Source organism: Epinephelus fuscoguttatus, linkage group LG1, assembly GCF_011397635.1.
Source record: "Epinephelus fuscoguttatus linkage group LG1, E.fuscoguttatus.final_Chr_v1".
Taxonomy (NCBI): Eukaryota; Metazoa; Chordata; class Actinopteri; order Perciformes; family Serranidae; genus Epinephelus; species Epinephelus fuscoguttatus.
The window spans coordinates 45235805-45253753 of NC_064752.1; the positions used below are offsets into that span (position 1 = coordinate 45235805).

Below are 17949 nucleotides of genomic sequence, written 5' to 3' on the forward strand. Positions count from 1 at the left end.
TGTTTCAGGTGATCATAATGACGAGAACTGGGCTCTGAAATTCAGAATATTGACTTTTCTGCACTGAGACATAATCTTTTAAGAGAAAATTACGATGCATCTGAGAATCTATTTTTCCCCCCAACCCTACTGCAAACCAAATACAACAATGCAATCATGTTGCAGTTCTTAGATCTGTTTTTCCTAAGCTCTTCGTCACCTGATCTTTGCTGTTTCAGACTACACCAGTCCTTCAGTACAGTTTGGAAACACACCTGCACATGAACACGCTCGTTATCAGATTCTGAGGGCCAGGCTGTGATAAACTTATGAAAGAATGTGCAAGAGCAGGTTACTACCACAGATCCTGGCACAGTCCACTATGTCAAAACACAGGTGGCCATTATCTTTGTTCAACTGTGTTTGTAAAGCTCTAAGTAGTGTATTATTCACAGTAGATCAGTATGTACCTAGAACATTCTGATGTAGCAGATCACTGAGAGATATTGCAAAGTCATTAATCAAAAGTGTTCCCCTATTTAATCTTATAGGGGGAATAAAATATGCTCTCTCTAGTGTCTAAATACACTCCCACACCAAATAAATATTGAAAGCAGACAGATAATGCAAGCCAAAAAGCTGCATACTCAACGACTCTGGTTTTCGCAGAGAAAACGAGAAGGAAGTTTCAGTGATGGGCAATTTAGTTTAGTTATAACCCTTGTATGCTTCATCACACCAGCCAAAGCTCCCTCTGCAATTGTGGTCTGTGAAAATATCTTGCTCTTTTCTCTTTTTTCCATCCTCGCTTGTCACTTTGTTTCCTGCTTTTTCTCCAATCTCTCTGCATTCCTGGTCCATGCCACTCCCAGAAAGTGGTTAGACTGGACCCCCTGAAAGGGTAACACTTCCAGCGTCGCCCCTCCCCCTCTCCCCTATGGTTTAGGCTTGATGGACACAGGAAAAGTGCTTTCGGAAGGGAGCCCCTTCTCAAATGAAACTATCATTCTCGCTATCCCTGCTGTCCCAGTTTCTTCTCCTTTAACAGAGTGGAGTCAGGGAGGCTGACGGCATCAGTCATCACTAATTAGCCGACATTGTAATGGCAGTGTTGTCACATAGCCAAATAAATAAAAGTATCAGTCAATGCTCCACTAAATTAATGATATACTTAAAACATGCTCGGTTTGAATGTCCCCATCCTGCAGTTATCATGGATAAAGATGGGTGACAAACGAAGTCTACACAGGAGGCGTCCAGTACACAGCATGACATGCACGTTACCTTTCTGTTGGCTTCTACACTGGCCCAGTCGCCAGAAAAAATGTTGGTATGTTTCTGACAACCATGGATACCTTACACTTGCACATTATTGAACTGATAAGTTGAAACTTTACATACAACACTGTGGTTTATGTGAGGTTATAGTGAGAAAAAGATTATGTTTTGGCTTAAATTACCCAGATTCGGGGGCACAATCTCTGCTGGAGAGGCAGCGATGTCAGTAAAATAACAACCGCCTTTTATGGCACTATCCCCACTGAAAAAACAGCAATGGGTCATTTAAAAGCACCCACGTTTAGTGTCAGAAAGCAACTGGAATCACAGCAATGACTCACTAAAAAACAACCCATTTTGTTGTTTGCTGGGCTCAAACAGTGGTCTGCAGCTTGGCAGATATCTTGCACAGGTATCACGTCATCCACCATCCCCTCCACCTCCTGATGACAAACTCATCTTATATAATTTGTCACTTTAGAAACAAAGAAATGATACATATGACACCTGCAAAGAAAAAATATTTGTGGTTTGTAGAAACATACAATGCCAACATTTTCTATAGCAATTCGGCTGTCGCCACAGCAGCATTTTTCAAAAGCACATATATTTTACGACAATGCAGTCCAACCCAAGAACACAATAATGAAACTATCGTCAATATGGAAGGTAGTAAAGTTACCTGTACGTTAATCCAGTATCACAAAAGGAAGTTGGCATTGGCTGGAAACAGCAGATATGGTGCATTTGCACGTTATTATGTAGGGGCTCCTTAATAAGTCATAATGTTTCAACAGAACTGTGGTTAAGCTGTTGTTAAGCTTAGTCACAAAAACCACTTGGTTATGGTTTAGAAAAGATCATGTTTTGGCTTAAAATATCTGGTAAAGTGGACACAGTGCCCACTGGAAAAGCAGCAATGTCTTGGTAAAAAAAAAAAAACAAAAAAACACTTCATGTCACTATCCTTGCTGAAGAAACAGCCGCGGGTCACTTAAAACATCCATATTTGGTGGCTAAAAAGCCACTGCAATCACAGCGCATCTTCCACCATTCCCTCTACCTCCCAATGTCAAAGTCAGCTCATATACTACATCACCTTAGAAGTGTTGATATGAATCATATGAAAAGTACAAATGTAAGGTATTCATGGTTTGTAGAAACAATGCCAACATTTTCTTCTGGCAACTGGGCTCGAAATGGGATGTGATAATGTATCTGAATGCATGTGGGTGCATTGCAAATAGCACTGAGTGTGTTGCATGTCATTCAGTTTATGTGTCTGCACATATGAGTGCATATGTGCCAGTTCATGTACCATCTGCTGATCCCATCATAGGTTTCTGTGACATCATCTCCAGTCAAATCCTGTCTCTTCCCATCATACCTGCAACCTGATCTGCTCACACATACTCACCATGAAGCTCACTATGCCCAGATTAAATCCCCTTCCCAATTAGTATGATGAATCAATGTTTAATAGTGCTAAAACAAGGCGGTCAGCCTGTAAAGCTCCAGAGGAAATGAGGCCGAGAGGTCAGAGCCAAATCCAGCGCCTGCCTTCCCTGTTGGCCATGCTGAGCTAGCAGCCAACAGCTGTTTGCTTGGCAGGAACTCGACATTAAACACTGACATATATTCACAGGCTGCTAAGCCTGGAATTGCTCTCTGTCATTTTTAGGACTGTAAGCAACAGCCATGAGGCAGTATCCACAGAGGAGAATAATTAGGAAAAAATATATGAAGTAAACAAGAAAAAATCTCCAGGGTGAATCCTGTAATTGATTTTCAGTCTAAATTTGCCCATAACTCAAGCACTAGTCATTTTACTGTTGCTGGTACTTTCCAACATGTTGTACCATGCCCTCAGGTCAAGAAAATAAATGATTATGCCAAGCAAAGGATGTAGCCTATTTCAGCACAGGCTATAAAAGGTGGAACGTTTACTAGAGCCAAATAGGAAGACTGAAAGAGGGAAAGAGAGAGAATGTGGGGTTGAGGAAGTTGAAATCAGCTCTGACAGGTAGAACTAGGAGAGCAGCTTTTGTGCAAGAGGTGTAGACAGACGATTATGGTGGATGTAAGACACAAAAAGCCCAGTAAGCATCAGCAACGACAACAAAAAAAAAAACACTTTAGGGTGAATCATGACAAGTAATCATGTACTTCAAGATGGAAAGCAAGGCAAGATATATTCAAAAATGAATAACCTCAGTAGTTATTTTGTTCATTTTGCAAAACAGATCAAGGCCAATCTTATTTTTTATTATTATAAAAAAAATATTGCAAATATATATACATTCATACTTCATCAAAACAATGATGAGCGATTGACTGAAAGACAAGGCTTTAAGTCTAAAGCACAGGTAGCAGCCCCTACAGGCTGCATTGTTTGCTGCACCACACAATACAAATATATCCCTAAAGGAAAGGTCATGGTGTTGTAAAAAACAAAAGGGTGGGGTTACTCCTCAGTGGATCGTGAACGTGTTCAGTAAACTTCATGGTAGTCTGGCTTTAGATTGAGATATCAAGTACACATAATCCAATAGATTTTGGTATTTTTTGCATTCAAATTTTGGTGTGATGGTTACCTGACAAAAGCTGAGGGGTCATCAAAAACAGGCTGTTGTCATTCACTGTACACTATATAGAAGGAACTAGTATATAGAGGGAAAGTCCAGGTAAGGAGGCAAGTTGGGGTGGTGGATGGGTCAAACAAACACTGGACTTTTCCCCAGGAGACTAGTATTTGAGTCCCATGCAAAACTGTAACTGTAAAGCCAAACCATGTTTTTTTTTTCCTAAACCCAACCATGTGACAACCAATGCACCCAGGGTACCTTGTACGTCATATCTCGACAAGGAAAGTCCATGAGCAAATGTTGATATGTGATGAGGTCAGAGTGAGAATGTGTTCTTAGTACGAAACTGTATGTAAAGAACATAATGCAATGATGTCCAACCATTTTTGTTTCCCTAACCTACGTATCATTACTTTAGTAGACCTAACCTATGTAACTTAATTTAAAGTAAGTAACATGGCAACGCACAACCATGATTCTTTTCCACAACGTAACCTAACCTAATTGGTAGGGGTGCTATTTTGTTGGGCGCTAATTTGTTGGATATAGCATATAGCTTGTTTGAAGATACTTTGCCAAAAAAGCAATAGGATTCAACCTCTGGGGACATCCACAGTAAATTTCTTGGGAATACAAACAGTAATTTTCAAGATACCTTGCCATTCACCAAAGTGTGCAAACATGTCAGAATGACGTAGAGCTGTGCCTGTGTGTGTGTGTGTGTGTGTGTGTGGCCTTTCCCAGGAGGTTCAACGGTGCACTGCAGATATGAAGATCACGTCAGAGCACTCCAACCACCCTGACAACAAGCACAAGAACAGATACATCAATATAGTTGCCTGTGAGTACACACTTCATAGCACGCTGTTATGCATACTCTGTCCTATGTCCTTTCTACAGTACACACTCTTATGTTATCATTTATCCCTTATGTAATTTAAACTATTGCATCAATGTGGGGGCCAGACATGTTTTGTATGTATTAAGACATGTAAAGAGACATGCAATATTTCATATTCAAGTGTGTTTACATGTTAATATTTTCTACAGACAAATTTTTCTCTAAATTTTAGTCGACCCCAGGTCATTTGGTGGATGGATGGTAGCTTTTTAAAACATAATGGATATACTGTATGTATTTTTGCTGTCGAACACTTTATAGTAAGTTATTTTCAGAATGAAAGTGTCTGTACCTCTTTAGCAGACCCTATATTCATGTGACAAATTGCTCCAAAATTACAGTTTAGTTCAGCCAGTCCACAAATCTCTTCATTTCAAACTTGTCACAGCTCTGACAGGGACTCTTCTCTCACTGTTCCTTCCCAAATGTCCGCCTGTCTTCCCTCAACCTCAGAAATGAATATTACTATATTCAGCACTGAAATTATATTCACAGCGATTTCATCCAAGCTGTCACTCATGTTGCAACCAATGCTAATTCCATACTATATAATCTGTGTGAAGGTTTTCTAAGCAAAGTTCAGTTACTAAAAAAAACATTTTATTGCCCGATTTCTATTCACCTGCTGTGTGGACACTGTTTTTCTCTGAACTTGATTTGAGCAGATTGGTTTAAACTGATTTTTGTGTTCAAAGCTGTGAATTCTCTTCAGCATTCCTCTTCAGCGACAGCTAATCACCATGATCAGATTTGTGGTCAAATTGCAATGAACAGACAAAATTGCAAGATCACACAGAATTCATGGGCATTGGCTGAATTTGCATTAACTGTTGCGATCGCGATATTCTGGAGGGACTGGAAAAAGCTTTCAAGAGGTGAATGTTATGAGAAAAGTGGAGGGAGAAAACACACAAGTCAATGAATCACCAAATTCCAAAGTGTTCTTCTTCCACCCCTTTCCAACATTATAAGCACATCAAAAGACCATTATCAGTTGTTATCTCAACTATTATCATGCTTCAGATTGGGCAAACTGCACTGACCAGTAAGCCAGAGGGTACATATCAAACACTGAGAAATGATGGCAATTTCATTAGGTTTCGGTATCATTAGGGTTAGGGGACAAAACCACTTTGTTAAGTTTAGGAAAAGATCTTAGTTTAGGGTAAAATAAATGTGTTTGTTACGTGACTTGAGTTTTGCATGTAACTTAACTTGCATTACCTGTATGAAGGAAGTTAAGTATGTTCTATATATAACATATATACATTACATCAATTAAAATGTAAAATGCTTTCACACAAAGACTGTTTGTTTGACCCATCCATCCACCTCGACCCACTCCATACACAGACTTTGGTGCCCTTTGTACGACATCACCTGAGATCCTCCTTTGCTGCTGTCTTAACTACTATGACCACAAGAGCTAGCCAAATAAATGTAAATATAGGAGGCAGGGTAGGGCCATACTACTTCAAATCTATGTTCCTCATGACCACTGATAACAGCCATTTAATGATTTGATAACATTAAAAGTGAGTGCCACCACTGGAGAGTGTTAATATACCCTGATCTGGTACTAAGCTGTACAGAATCCTGAGTGCAAGTGAAACTATTGGTGTGAGATGTAACTCTAGAGGAAAGGCAGCTGGATCACCTAAATCAGTGGGGTTCCTCCTCCGGGATCACAAATACAAAAAGCAAATTGGTCATCTATTCATTGATTACCTTGTTGATGATTTTTCCAAATAGTGGCAAAAAATACATTAAGATTTCCTGGGAGTTCCCTAAATGTCACGTACCCATTAGATGTTAAGATTGTTCAAGCTTGGTCCATACTAAAGGTCATGGTGTCAATAAAATAGTAAGTGTAGATCAAATACTCAACTTTGCAGCAAAAATACATGCACATATTTTTAGTCCAGGTGCAGAGTCCAAAAACTGTACAGTGATGTCTTCTGTGTTTTCAGGAAATTGGCTGAACTGGGGCTCAGAGAGGGTTTTTTCTGAATGTTTTCAAGCACAAATCACAGATCTCTCTCTAAACCAAAGTGTATGTGTAAATGGTTAAGCACACCAATCAGCTAACATCACCACTCATGGGCTCCACCACTAGTAGAGCAAAGACATACCACAAACCTTCTAGTATTAAAGCACCACATACAGGCTTGGTGCTTGACTACATCAATCTGTAATAAATATTTCCCATGTCTCATACAACCATTGGCTGTGTCTGAAAGCAGCTGAGTCTTGTGTTTATTAGAGTGCATGCTAGAAGCAAAGGGCAGGTACCCTGCTGTTTAGCTGTCTGTTAAAAGCTACACAACCCAGTTTGACCATCGTTTCAACCACAAAGGTTAATGTGCTTCCTGGTTGGGAGCAGGTGCCTTGGCAGGGCACCAAGCTAACAACATTACATGGACAGCACTGTGTTAGGGTTAGAGTTAAGGTTAGCTCTCGCCGTGGTTTTAGTCACTCAAACACACTCACTGTTTTGCTGCTCTGTTTCCTCCTCAGATGACCACAGCAGGGTGAAGCTGAGGCCGCTGGCTGGGAAGGACTCCAAACACACCGACTACATCAATGCCAACTATGTGGATGTAAGCGCTTCCACTGGGATAGCTTAAATACTGATATGTCTGTGTGTTTTTGTGACAGGAGGAATCATTGTGAAGGTGGTGACTGCAGGATGAAATACAAAACTGTAAAAATATATTATATATGTAATAGTATTCTAATAGTTTAGTTTTGTCATTTCTGTTTGCCACATGTTGCCAAACTAATCATCTTTCCCTTCATAATTCACCCATCAGGGTTATAATAAGCCTAAAGCTTACATCGCAGCCCAGGGACCTCTCAAGTCCACCTTTGAGGACTTTTGGCGGATGGTGTGGGAGCAGAATACCTGCATCATCGTCATGATCACCAACCTAGTGGAGAAAGGCCGGGTATGTTATGACACTACCACAAAATTGGTGTCTAAAGGTGCAGTCTGGGATTCTATTCCAATACATTTTTTTGTCATTTTCAGTAAAAAAAATCTCTGACTCTGTCAATGGGAAACCAACAAAGTGGCTCAAAACCCGAGCTACAGATCTCTATTCCGGCTAATCTCCCTCTTCCACGAGGAACAGAGCAATGCTGTGATAACTATGAAACGTACATAACAACATATTACTGGATACAAGATATTATTGGAGCTTCTGAAGGAGCACTGATGGGAGGGGTGTACTTGTACGGAAGCTGAGTTCCGATAGTCTTTCTTCGGAGGCTTGAAAATGTTTCATAACTTGCAACATGTGGTGGCAGGGACTTAATCAGTAGCCATTTCTCACAGCAGACATTTTGTCTTGTCAAACACGCAAAATAATGGCTGAATTTATTTTGATGAGCCAAAAGGCTCCTGGTATGCTGGCTCAAAAGTCAAACAATATTTGTATTAGTTACGAATGGGTTTTTTCATTAGATGCCTGAAATTAGGTCTGTGATCAACTCAAGCTGAAGAGAGGCTCCCCCACTCGTGAATTTTGAAGCTTTTGTGTGTCTTAAAAAATACAGTTGCAGAAGAAGCGGGTTTAGCCAGCTGAAGTCTTTATTGCACCTGCTCTATGGGCCCAGTGATGAGGCAGCGCTGATCATCCGGGTTATGGCTTCATGCACAACTGGACAACTTTCATAGGAATGAGCAGGAACACTGTATCCAGGTCTCTTAATATGTCCGTGGACACCACTCAGTGGCAGCAGCAGGAATTTGTTTCATAGTACACACAAGATCTGCCTGTCTGCTTGTATGTAGTTTACCATGTGCGCCCACACGTACTCTACTCATTGAGTTGTTTTTGGTGTGCAAATCTTACTGATTCAGCACCACCATAAAACTGTGATCAGCCTATGGCATGCATTTAAAAAAAACAGTCACCAGTTTACACAGTCGTCATTGCAGCTCTCCCACAGTAGCTCATATTTACAGAGGAGTCATGCAGAAGGCCAAATACATCACACACAGCCAGCCACACACAAAAACACATACACACACATTCTCATACAACATTCACATTTGCAAACATGGTCAAAATAAGTAAGTCATATCTGTAGTGAAGTAACTTTCAACAAAATGAAAATATCTAGACAAGCCATTGAAGGATCAACGGATGAACTTGTTTTGGACACACTTTACAACTTTGGATTGGACAATCCGTTTATTCATACTTGTTTATTCACATGCTTACCATAATGTTCCACTGTGGCTTGGAGACAAGAGTAAAGTTCTCTCAGTAAAGAGAGAGAAAACTCAAAGACGTGTAGCTTTGTCTCACAGGAAACATTGCTCTCACTCAACAGCCCCTGTGTTAACAACAACAACAACAACAACAGAGCTTATGTCACCAGCGGGCCAGACTTAACAGAGAGAGAGGGAGGGACATACTGTTTGAGATAGTGTTATTGCCACTTGTTATGGCTCTGTGCATTGACAGCTCTTTTTTATTCTGTTTCTGCACTTTGTGATGTGCATGGGTCAGGTATGACTGTCACTTTTTTATTTCAAAAGTCAAACAGTAAACTTTGCCATTTTTTATTGCATTCATTTGCATTTGTTCAAATTTGCCATAACCAAAAGCTTAAATGTCTGAATAGGCTGCTGAAAATGTATGGTCCTTCTACATATCCTGGTTTTAAAATCTGTCCCAGTTGATTTTGTAATGAAATAGCCCTGTCATAAACTTCTGTTTGCCACAGAGCTTATTTTCTGCAGTAATCCAAAATCCAATGGAAAAATCCCAGAGGCTTTTTGTTGAGGGAACCAGCGGGATGTTTACTTCTAGTTTGGCCTAGTACAAAACAACATCATCCCTGCACCACTCCATAGAAAGCTATTTGCGCTAACATGCTACCACATATGCTACTGTGTAACTCCCAAATTTATTTAATTTACTAAAACTACCCTTTGAATGAGTTAAGCCCTGGAGAAAATACCTCACCACAAAAACAATACAGATATTTGATCTGTTTCATGCGAAAAGTAATACAGTGACTTATATTTCCTGGTTCAACACCTGCTTGTAAAGCTGATACACACACCTGACACCCTGCACAATTTGTTGACAGCAATTTAATCAGATTTATATGTGTGTGTTTGTGCTACAGAGAAAATGTGACCAGTACTGGCCAACAGAGAACAGCGAAGAGTACGGCAACATGGTAGTCACACTGAAGAGCACGAAAGTTCATGCCTGCTACACTGTTCGCCGCTTCACATTGCGCAACACTAAAGTCAAAAAGGTGAGAATGAGAGGAAAGAAGTGGTGTAACAGGGTAAAGCTGTTTACCTCAATGACAAGAGCCTGTCACCTGCAACTCTTTTCAGCTCACTGTGACTGTTTCTGTTTGTGCTTTTACTCTTTTCAATATCTAAAACTGATCTGCTGACCAGACAGAGCAGTATCACTGTATCTGATTAGATCAATTTTTGTTGAAGAACAACACATATAATGAAGCTCCCATAACTGGTGACAAACACGTTGCATTTCCAAAAAGTTTATTCACAATAAAAGCATCCCTTTGTTTCACCAGTGGAAAGTTTTTAATGTGAGGCAGCAACAGTCAGAAATATTCAGTTTAGCAGTCACTTAACACAGCTCCAGTGTGGATGAAAGCAATCAGTCTTTTGCTAGACACATTTTACAAAATGTGGCTCAATTATAATTCACAAAGTTCACCAACAAAACACTTGTCTTTTGTTAGACAAATTTTCCCTGTATAATTAACATGATAACACTATTGGCATAAGCCTGTGGCATTTTACACTACATAAATTAGCCTAGCAGCTAGCAGAGATTTCTTCTACTCATATGAAGCTAAAAACAACAGCAACATTTAACAAAGCTAAGGTTACAGAATTCTGCTCAATTGTAACTCACATGGTTCACTAACACTTGTTTTTTGCTAGACAAATAAATAATATATAGTAGTTTACATAAACAACATGGCAACATTATTACCATATACCTATGACATTTTATATTGCATAGATTAGCCTAGCACCTAGTGCTTTTATTTTTCCTCTAGCTGATGAAGTCAAGAACAACAGCAACATTTAACAAAGGTGACGTTACAAATTTGGCTCCATTAGAACTCACAAAGTTCACTGACAACATGCTAATATTATTAGCATAAGCCTGTGACGGTTTCCATTGCCTAAGCCTAGCAGCTACCAGACATTTCCCCCACTCATATGAAGCCAGGATAAACCACACGTAAGACTTCAAATGCTTCCGTGCTTTCATTGGGGCTTCATTGTCTTCACAATTTATTGTTCCTTAAAGTTCATTTAATACTTCTGCGTTGAATCAACACTGTATGGCGTAGGCTTCACGTCGATGTAGCGCCTACGCTGTAACCTACGCCGTAGCCTGACATGCACCTCCCCAGAATTGTAACTACGCATCGCGGTGACGCAGACCTCCTGTCTGTTTCTGTATACTGACACCATTTCCCTCAGCGGAAACAAAGCTTTTATTTACTTTTAATTCACAGATAGCATTTTAAGTTTTGTGTGTTATCCTTCAGGGATATATACAGGTTTCATGTGAGAAGAGGAAATCTCCGCTAGTCGCTAGGCTAATTTATACGATGTAAAATGCCATAGGCTTGCGCTAATAATATTAGCATTTTGTATTTCTTTGGATACGTGTTTAGTATGACAGTTGTTTTGACGGTGAACCTTGTGAGTTGTAATAGAGTCGAATTTTGTAACGTTACCTTTGTTAAATGTTGCTGTTGTCCCTGGCTTTATATGAGAAGAGGGAAAGATCACTGGCCGCTAGGCTAATCTATACAATGTAAAATGCCATAGACTTGTACTAATAACGTAAGCATGTTGTATTTGTGGGGAAAATGTGTCCAGATAAAGACAAGTGTTGTCTGTGAATGTTGCGAGTTATAGTGAAGCCAATTTGTGTACTTGTGTTTGAAATTAGCTCTATTAAGCCATATTAAATGTGTGTTTTGGGTGTGTTTTGAATCAACTAAACTTAATAGCACTTCACAAAAACCTCCGCTGCCGACTAGTGTTTTGGAGGTGTAACTGCAGAGTGACACAGACACACTACCGCACAAGTATAAATGCTGACAACAACATAGGCGAAGTGCGTAGGATCCATAAATCTTGCTTTATTGTGAAATAATAAAACCTTTGTGTCCACAAAGGAAAGTGGATTTCAGTTTACAAACATAAACAAGAGGTCTGCGTCACCACAGCTCTGTCAGCGTCTATTTATTGAGAGCAACGGCCAATGAGGAAACACAAAAAACGCTCACACACAGACAGACTGGCGTATATGGGGCTGGCCTTGAATTCTGTGTTCGGGCCAGGAACAAAGGTTGCTCTACTCAGTGGCACAGCCACAAAGCTGTACAGACTGGGCAGAGGCCATCACAGTTTGACCATGGTCAGCCCCTCTACTTAGCAGGACCACAGCAGGGTGGTGCAGCTATCCCCTGCTGTGAGGCTGTTGTGGAAACACGTGTCCTGGCACAGTTTAGTGCAAGCAGACCAATCTGGGTTTTGTATTAGTTTCAGATTAACACAATGCACTGATAACAATACAGATTAAAATATCTCCTCTGCTATGATTTATAACTCAACTTTTTTTTTTAGTTTCATATATAAGTTAATTTTAAAGGATTGTGGGTAAATACAAGGACTGTACCTTATTGTAGAGGTCCCCCCTCTTTCAAAATCAGCTTGTCTTTTTATTTTTCTCCAACCTGACAAACATCTCCTCCTCTCTTTTTCCTCTTCTCTTCCATCCAGGGGGGGAAGGGGAACCCTAAGGCACGGGGCCAGGGTGAACGGACAGTGCTCCAGTATCATTACACCCAGTGGCCAGACATGGGTGTCCCTGAGTACACCCTGCCTGTCCTCACCTTTGTCCGCAGGTCCTCAGCTGCCCAGATGCCTGACATGGGACCCATGCTTGTACACTGCAGGTAAAGTCTCTACACTGCTTTCACTTGACTTTAACTTCTGTCATTAGTCTGTTCCCCATCCATCCTTCAGCTACATTACTGTGTTTGTACTGTCATTGTACACATGTTAAAGGGACAGTTCACCCAAAAATCAAGAATACACATTTTTCTCCTTACCTGTAGTATTATTAATCAATCTAGATCATATTGGTGTGAGTTGCTGAGTGTTGGAGATATAGGCCGTAGAGCTGTCTGCCATCTCTTCCGTATAAAGGAACTAGATTGCACTCAGCTTGTGGTGCTCAAAGCACCAAAATAAAAATACCCAACTATGCCCCTCAACCATGTCACTGCTCAGAGGGAAGCGTGCATTTACTGCTAGCTCACATAGCACCACTGAGCTAGCTAACGTCATAGCTCAGCCGCGGAGGACAGCATTAATGTTAACATCTGTCACTGTCAAGATAGTCTCGCCACCAGACAATCAGAAATCTCCGCCTTCTGATAGTCTGGGGACACTCCTTTCTAAAGTGTGTTTAACACACCGGCGAAAACGGCCAGAAACAAAGCAACGCCTCTTGCATTTTTGAAAAGGACACGCCTTCCCGGAAATGTGCGCTCCCCCTTTTCTCGTCCGCAAGGAAACAAACACACAGAGAGCTTGAAAATGGATGCCGAGAGATTTAACTCTGTTTTATCAAACGTGTGCTCATCCATGAAGAAAATATTTTTTCCAGCGGATGTCTTAGTTTCAACATGATTGAGCTAACTGGAGTAGTTTCATGTCATATCCGACAACGGGAGGCTTTTAACAGATGACGTCCTGATGTTAGCTTTGCTGCTAGTGTTAGCTGTCCCTGTCAGCTGCAGCCACTGATGCTTTCTAGACATCGTGATTTCCCAAAACTGAATAAATAACGTTACCACACATAGCAACACAAAACTGCTTTGCTAGCTCAATCATGTTGTAACTAAGATATCCGCTGGATAAGATATTTTTTTCACGGACCATTTAATGAGTTATTACCTATTACAGACACCGCTAACGGCTAAGAAATAGTAATGTTTGTTCAATCGTTGTGTTCATAGACTTTACAAACATCAGATTAGTCTAAACAGTAATACAGTGATGTGAAAAATGTGTGTGTGTGTATATATATGTATATATATAGCTAAAAGCTCTGCTGGTTTTCTACCTGGAAATATTTGTAAACAACAAGGCGATTCCCTCTATAGTCCGGCCGGACGGATGAGTCATGGCCTTGTTTGTTTCTTTTAGTTGGCGAGAATGTGTTGCTGCAAACGCAAACATCCACTAACTTTGATGGCGTTTTCTGCGAGCGTGGCTGAACCATTTTGTACCGCTACACGTGTTTCTAGTGGGACTATGTTTACAAGGACAAGAGTTCAGCGAGCCACCGAAGGACCGCCCTGTGGATTTACTATTGGCTCTAAAACGTAGGGAGTTTTTTTAAACTCTGAAATTGTATCCGCCCATCTAAACACAAAATCAGGGAGAAAGTCATCAGTCTTTAGTTAAGCAAAGCGTCTAAAGACTGACTTGTGAGTCTACTGTCAAGAGCACAAGCATCTCAATGAGTAGATGCACTCTTCCCTTTGCACAGTGATACAGTTGGCGGTGGTGTAGTTTGGTAGAAAGAAAATAGTTTTTGCATGAGACTGCTCACAACAAGGTCTGTTGATTATCTTGAGTAACCAGGTCATGTGGAAAGAGACATTGCTGCTGAGTTTTTCAGATGAATTTTTTGACGCTTTGTGCACCACAAGCCAAGTGACATCTAGTTCCATTATTTTGGTGAGAAAGCAGACATCTCTACAGCTGATATCGCCAACACTCTGCTCACAGCAGCTCACACCAAAACAATCTAGACTGATAAATATCACTGCAGGTAAGAGAAACACCAATTGTTGATTTTGGGGTGAACTGTCCTTTAAATTCCTGTTTATAGTGAGTGTGGTCATTCTGTGTTTATTTTATTTTGCTATTCATTTTTGTACACTTAGTTTTGAAATAATCCAAAAAGACCTTTTATATAAACTAAGGCATCAATTTCATCCTTCGTATGTTTGTGAAGAATACACTCTTCATACTGCCCCAACAAATGCTACAGTCTTATTCAGTTCCCTTTTAGACATATTAGAAATTGCCTATACACCTCTGCCTTTGTGCTTTTCTACACTCACAGCTGCTTTTACCAGAGCTGCATATCTAAACAGCATCACTGAACCTGCAGTCACAGTTGCCAGCTTGTATTTAAGGGCATTTTACAGTAAGGCAGGCAGGGAAATTACTGGTAATTGTCCGCTGACTGTGGCCCCGGGGGGAATGAGTATGAAGCTCTCTGCTATCATCTGCACTGTGATCGTCGATAATAACTTGTCACACTGCCTCGCCGCTGTGGCTGCAGACACACCACTCATTACTACCATTTTGTACCAGCACATACACACACAGACATCCTCCCACTCGTTTATGCAAGAAACAGCACACAGAGACACACTCACATTCACTCTGCTGCCTTGCTGATTTAAAGCAACATGAAACTTAAAGTCCTGAATTTATAAGTACAGTACAGATGTGAATAGTATCTGTGGCCATGCTGTCAACTTGTAGAAATGCAGACACTGGTCAACAACACTTCTCCACTGTTGTTTTAATTTTATAATCTTTTTTTTTCCTAGTTTTGACTCCTCAGTTCTGAACAGTAAAAAAAAATCCATCACCAACAGGGACAGCCTCCAGATATGAAATACAGTTCCTGGTCAGTGTTAGAGAACACATGCTTACATGGCCTGTGAAGGGCGTGTCAATTCTTTTACTTTTTAATGGTCAAATTTAATTCACAGTTAAGTCTGTGGAGAAATAACAACACTTTGAAACACAGTCACAGTCTGATGTGACAGGATAATTACATGCTAAGTGGTAGAATCTGCTTCCAACTTTAAAGAGAATGTCAGCAAAACATCAAGTTGACAGTTCTGTCCTAACCTGCTGTCAAAAGTTGAGTACTTATGAATCTGCTACTGTGCATTCTTCAATCTGGACATGCACAATGATTGATTGGTGTTTTGTTTTCGCTAAATAGTTGCGTAGATAATGAGTTTGCAATTTGTGAATGACATTTTTTATTTGGAAGTGATTTTTTTATTTTTTATTACTCTGTGCCAGTGATAGACATGGCAGGAGGCATTGTGTTTTCTGGTTTTATGTCTGTCCATCCGTCCATTTGTTCATCCATCCATATGTCCTATTCTTGAGAATGCAATTTCCCAAGAACACCTTGAGGGAATTTTTTGTCAAATTTTGCACATTCACTTGGACTTAACAGTGAACTTATTAAATGTTGGTTGTCAAAGGTCACTGACATTACATCTGTCTCATTGTCATAAAAGCGATACCTCTAGAACACTTAAGGTAATTTCTTTAAATTTGGCACAAACGTCCACTTGGACTCAAGAATGAATGATTACAGTTTGGTGGTCAAAGGTCAAGGTCACTGTGACCTCATAAAACATGTTATTGGCCTCAACTCAAGAATTCAGGCACTCATTATGACAAAATCAAAGGCCATTTACAAGGTCAACTTCACTGTGACATCATAATGTTCTGCAAAAACACTTTTGTGGCCATTACTCAACATCACAATTTAGGAACAGAAGGGGAGATATTTGGTCGGATACTCAGTTGCAGACCACTGTTAGAAACCAGTTGTATCAAGTCATTACTGTGTTTCTAGCTGCTTTTCAGCCCACAAAAATTGGGTGTCTTTTAGCAACCCATCACTGTTTTTCAGCAAGGATTGTTCCACCAAAACTGGGTATTTTAAGGCAAAACATGATCTTTTCCTAAACATAACCAAGTGGTTTTTGTGCCTAATCATATATTAACCGCAGCGTTGTTGAAACATAAAGTTTCAATGTATCTGCAACATAATATTGTGCAAATATAAAGTGTCTGTGGTTTGCAGAAATGTACGATGCCAACTTTTTTCATGGTGATTGTGTTGTAGATAGATTCATACATATAGAGACCTCAAATGTTGTGCTGTCAGATATGGAGGTCTCCACCTACTGTACAAGAAACAACAAATAAAAGTTTAAGGGATTTTATGTTATAATCCATCCAGGACACAAAACTACCACTGACATTAAGTCTGAATACCATTTCCTGACAGCTGTCTACTGTCACCTATGCTATGTAATAAAGGCATTTAAAAGTATTTTTATGTCCACTTGAATTCTAATTTTCCATCCATAAACCTTTCCTCTTATCTGTAATCTCATGTGTTGCAGTGCTGGAGTGGGACGGACGGGGACGTACATCGTCATAGACAGCATGCTGCAGCAGATCAAAGACAAGAGCACAGTTAATGTACTCGGCTTCCTCAAACACATACGCACCCAGCGCAACTACCTAGTCCAGACTGAGGTTTGTATATCTGTATCTGTATGTTTGTGAGACTCTTGTTTGGAAATGTAGCTCTTAAGTTATGAAAGTATGGACATCGAACACATTCATGTGCCTCATTACTTCCTCTTGTGGGTTTAGTACAAATAATGTTTCTGCTACCTGGTGCCCTATTTAGACAAACAGGGACAAGCGGCAAAATGAGTAAAAAAACAAGCATTAAATTTGTACTATAAATTGTGTTTGAATCTGATTTCATCCATCCACATGACATTTATTACACTTCCAAACAAGTTGGGGGTATGTGAGGTAGAGATGATCATGCCCACTTAGGAGACCATAAGTGTATACCATTTCGTAATATTGGCGCAGCTTGTAATACAGTGTTTTTTGTTAAAGAGTATCTTTAATTGCAATTAGCCCTTCCTAAGTCCAGCCCCTTTTAGTTTTGTGCTCCAGTAACAGTTAGCTTTGAACCTTGGTCAATTTTCCCCTTACTTATTACACTTAGATATGCCATGTGCTTGGCTTGTCTATGTTGAAAAGAAAAGCAAATTTTGAAGGTGGTTAAAAGATGTGAAAGTGGCTAACTACTGTATATCTACATCAAGAGGAGCTGGCTTAATGTCAGATCACCAATGTCAGCCATGTTTGCTCCCTCCTTATTTCTGTGGTAAGGTTAAAGAGATTTTGAAAAGGCCGGTAGGCTGGTTGCTAAAATCTTTTTAAAATTACATGAATTATCATCATCCAAAAATGATCAAATGTTTATGTTCCTTTGTTTATACTATCTCTTTAGTGCTACGTGC

General features: G+C 40.1%; 1 protein-coding gene across 1 annotated transcript in view; it reads left to right on the forward strand.

Moving 5' to 3' along the window:
* The window catches only part of ptprga (protein tyrosine phosphatase receptor type Ga), a 607325-nt gene that overhangs the window by 566299 nt on the left and 23077 nt on the right, over nt 1–17949 (forward strand). The window contains exons 16-21 of the mRNA XM_049566435.1: nt 4587–4683; nt 7261–7343; nt 7557–7691; nt 9889–10023; nt 12557–12732; nt 17026–17161. Coding sequence (XP_049422392.1) covers nt 4587–4683; nt 7261–7343; nt 7557–7691; nt 9889–10023; nt 12557–12732; nt 17026–17161 — 762 coding nt within the window. The remainder of the gene's footprint in view (nt 1–4586; nt 4684–7260; nt 7344–7556; nt 7692–9888; nt 10024–12556; nt 12733–17025; nt 17162–17949) is intronic.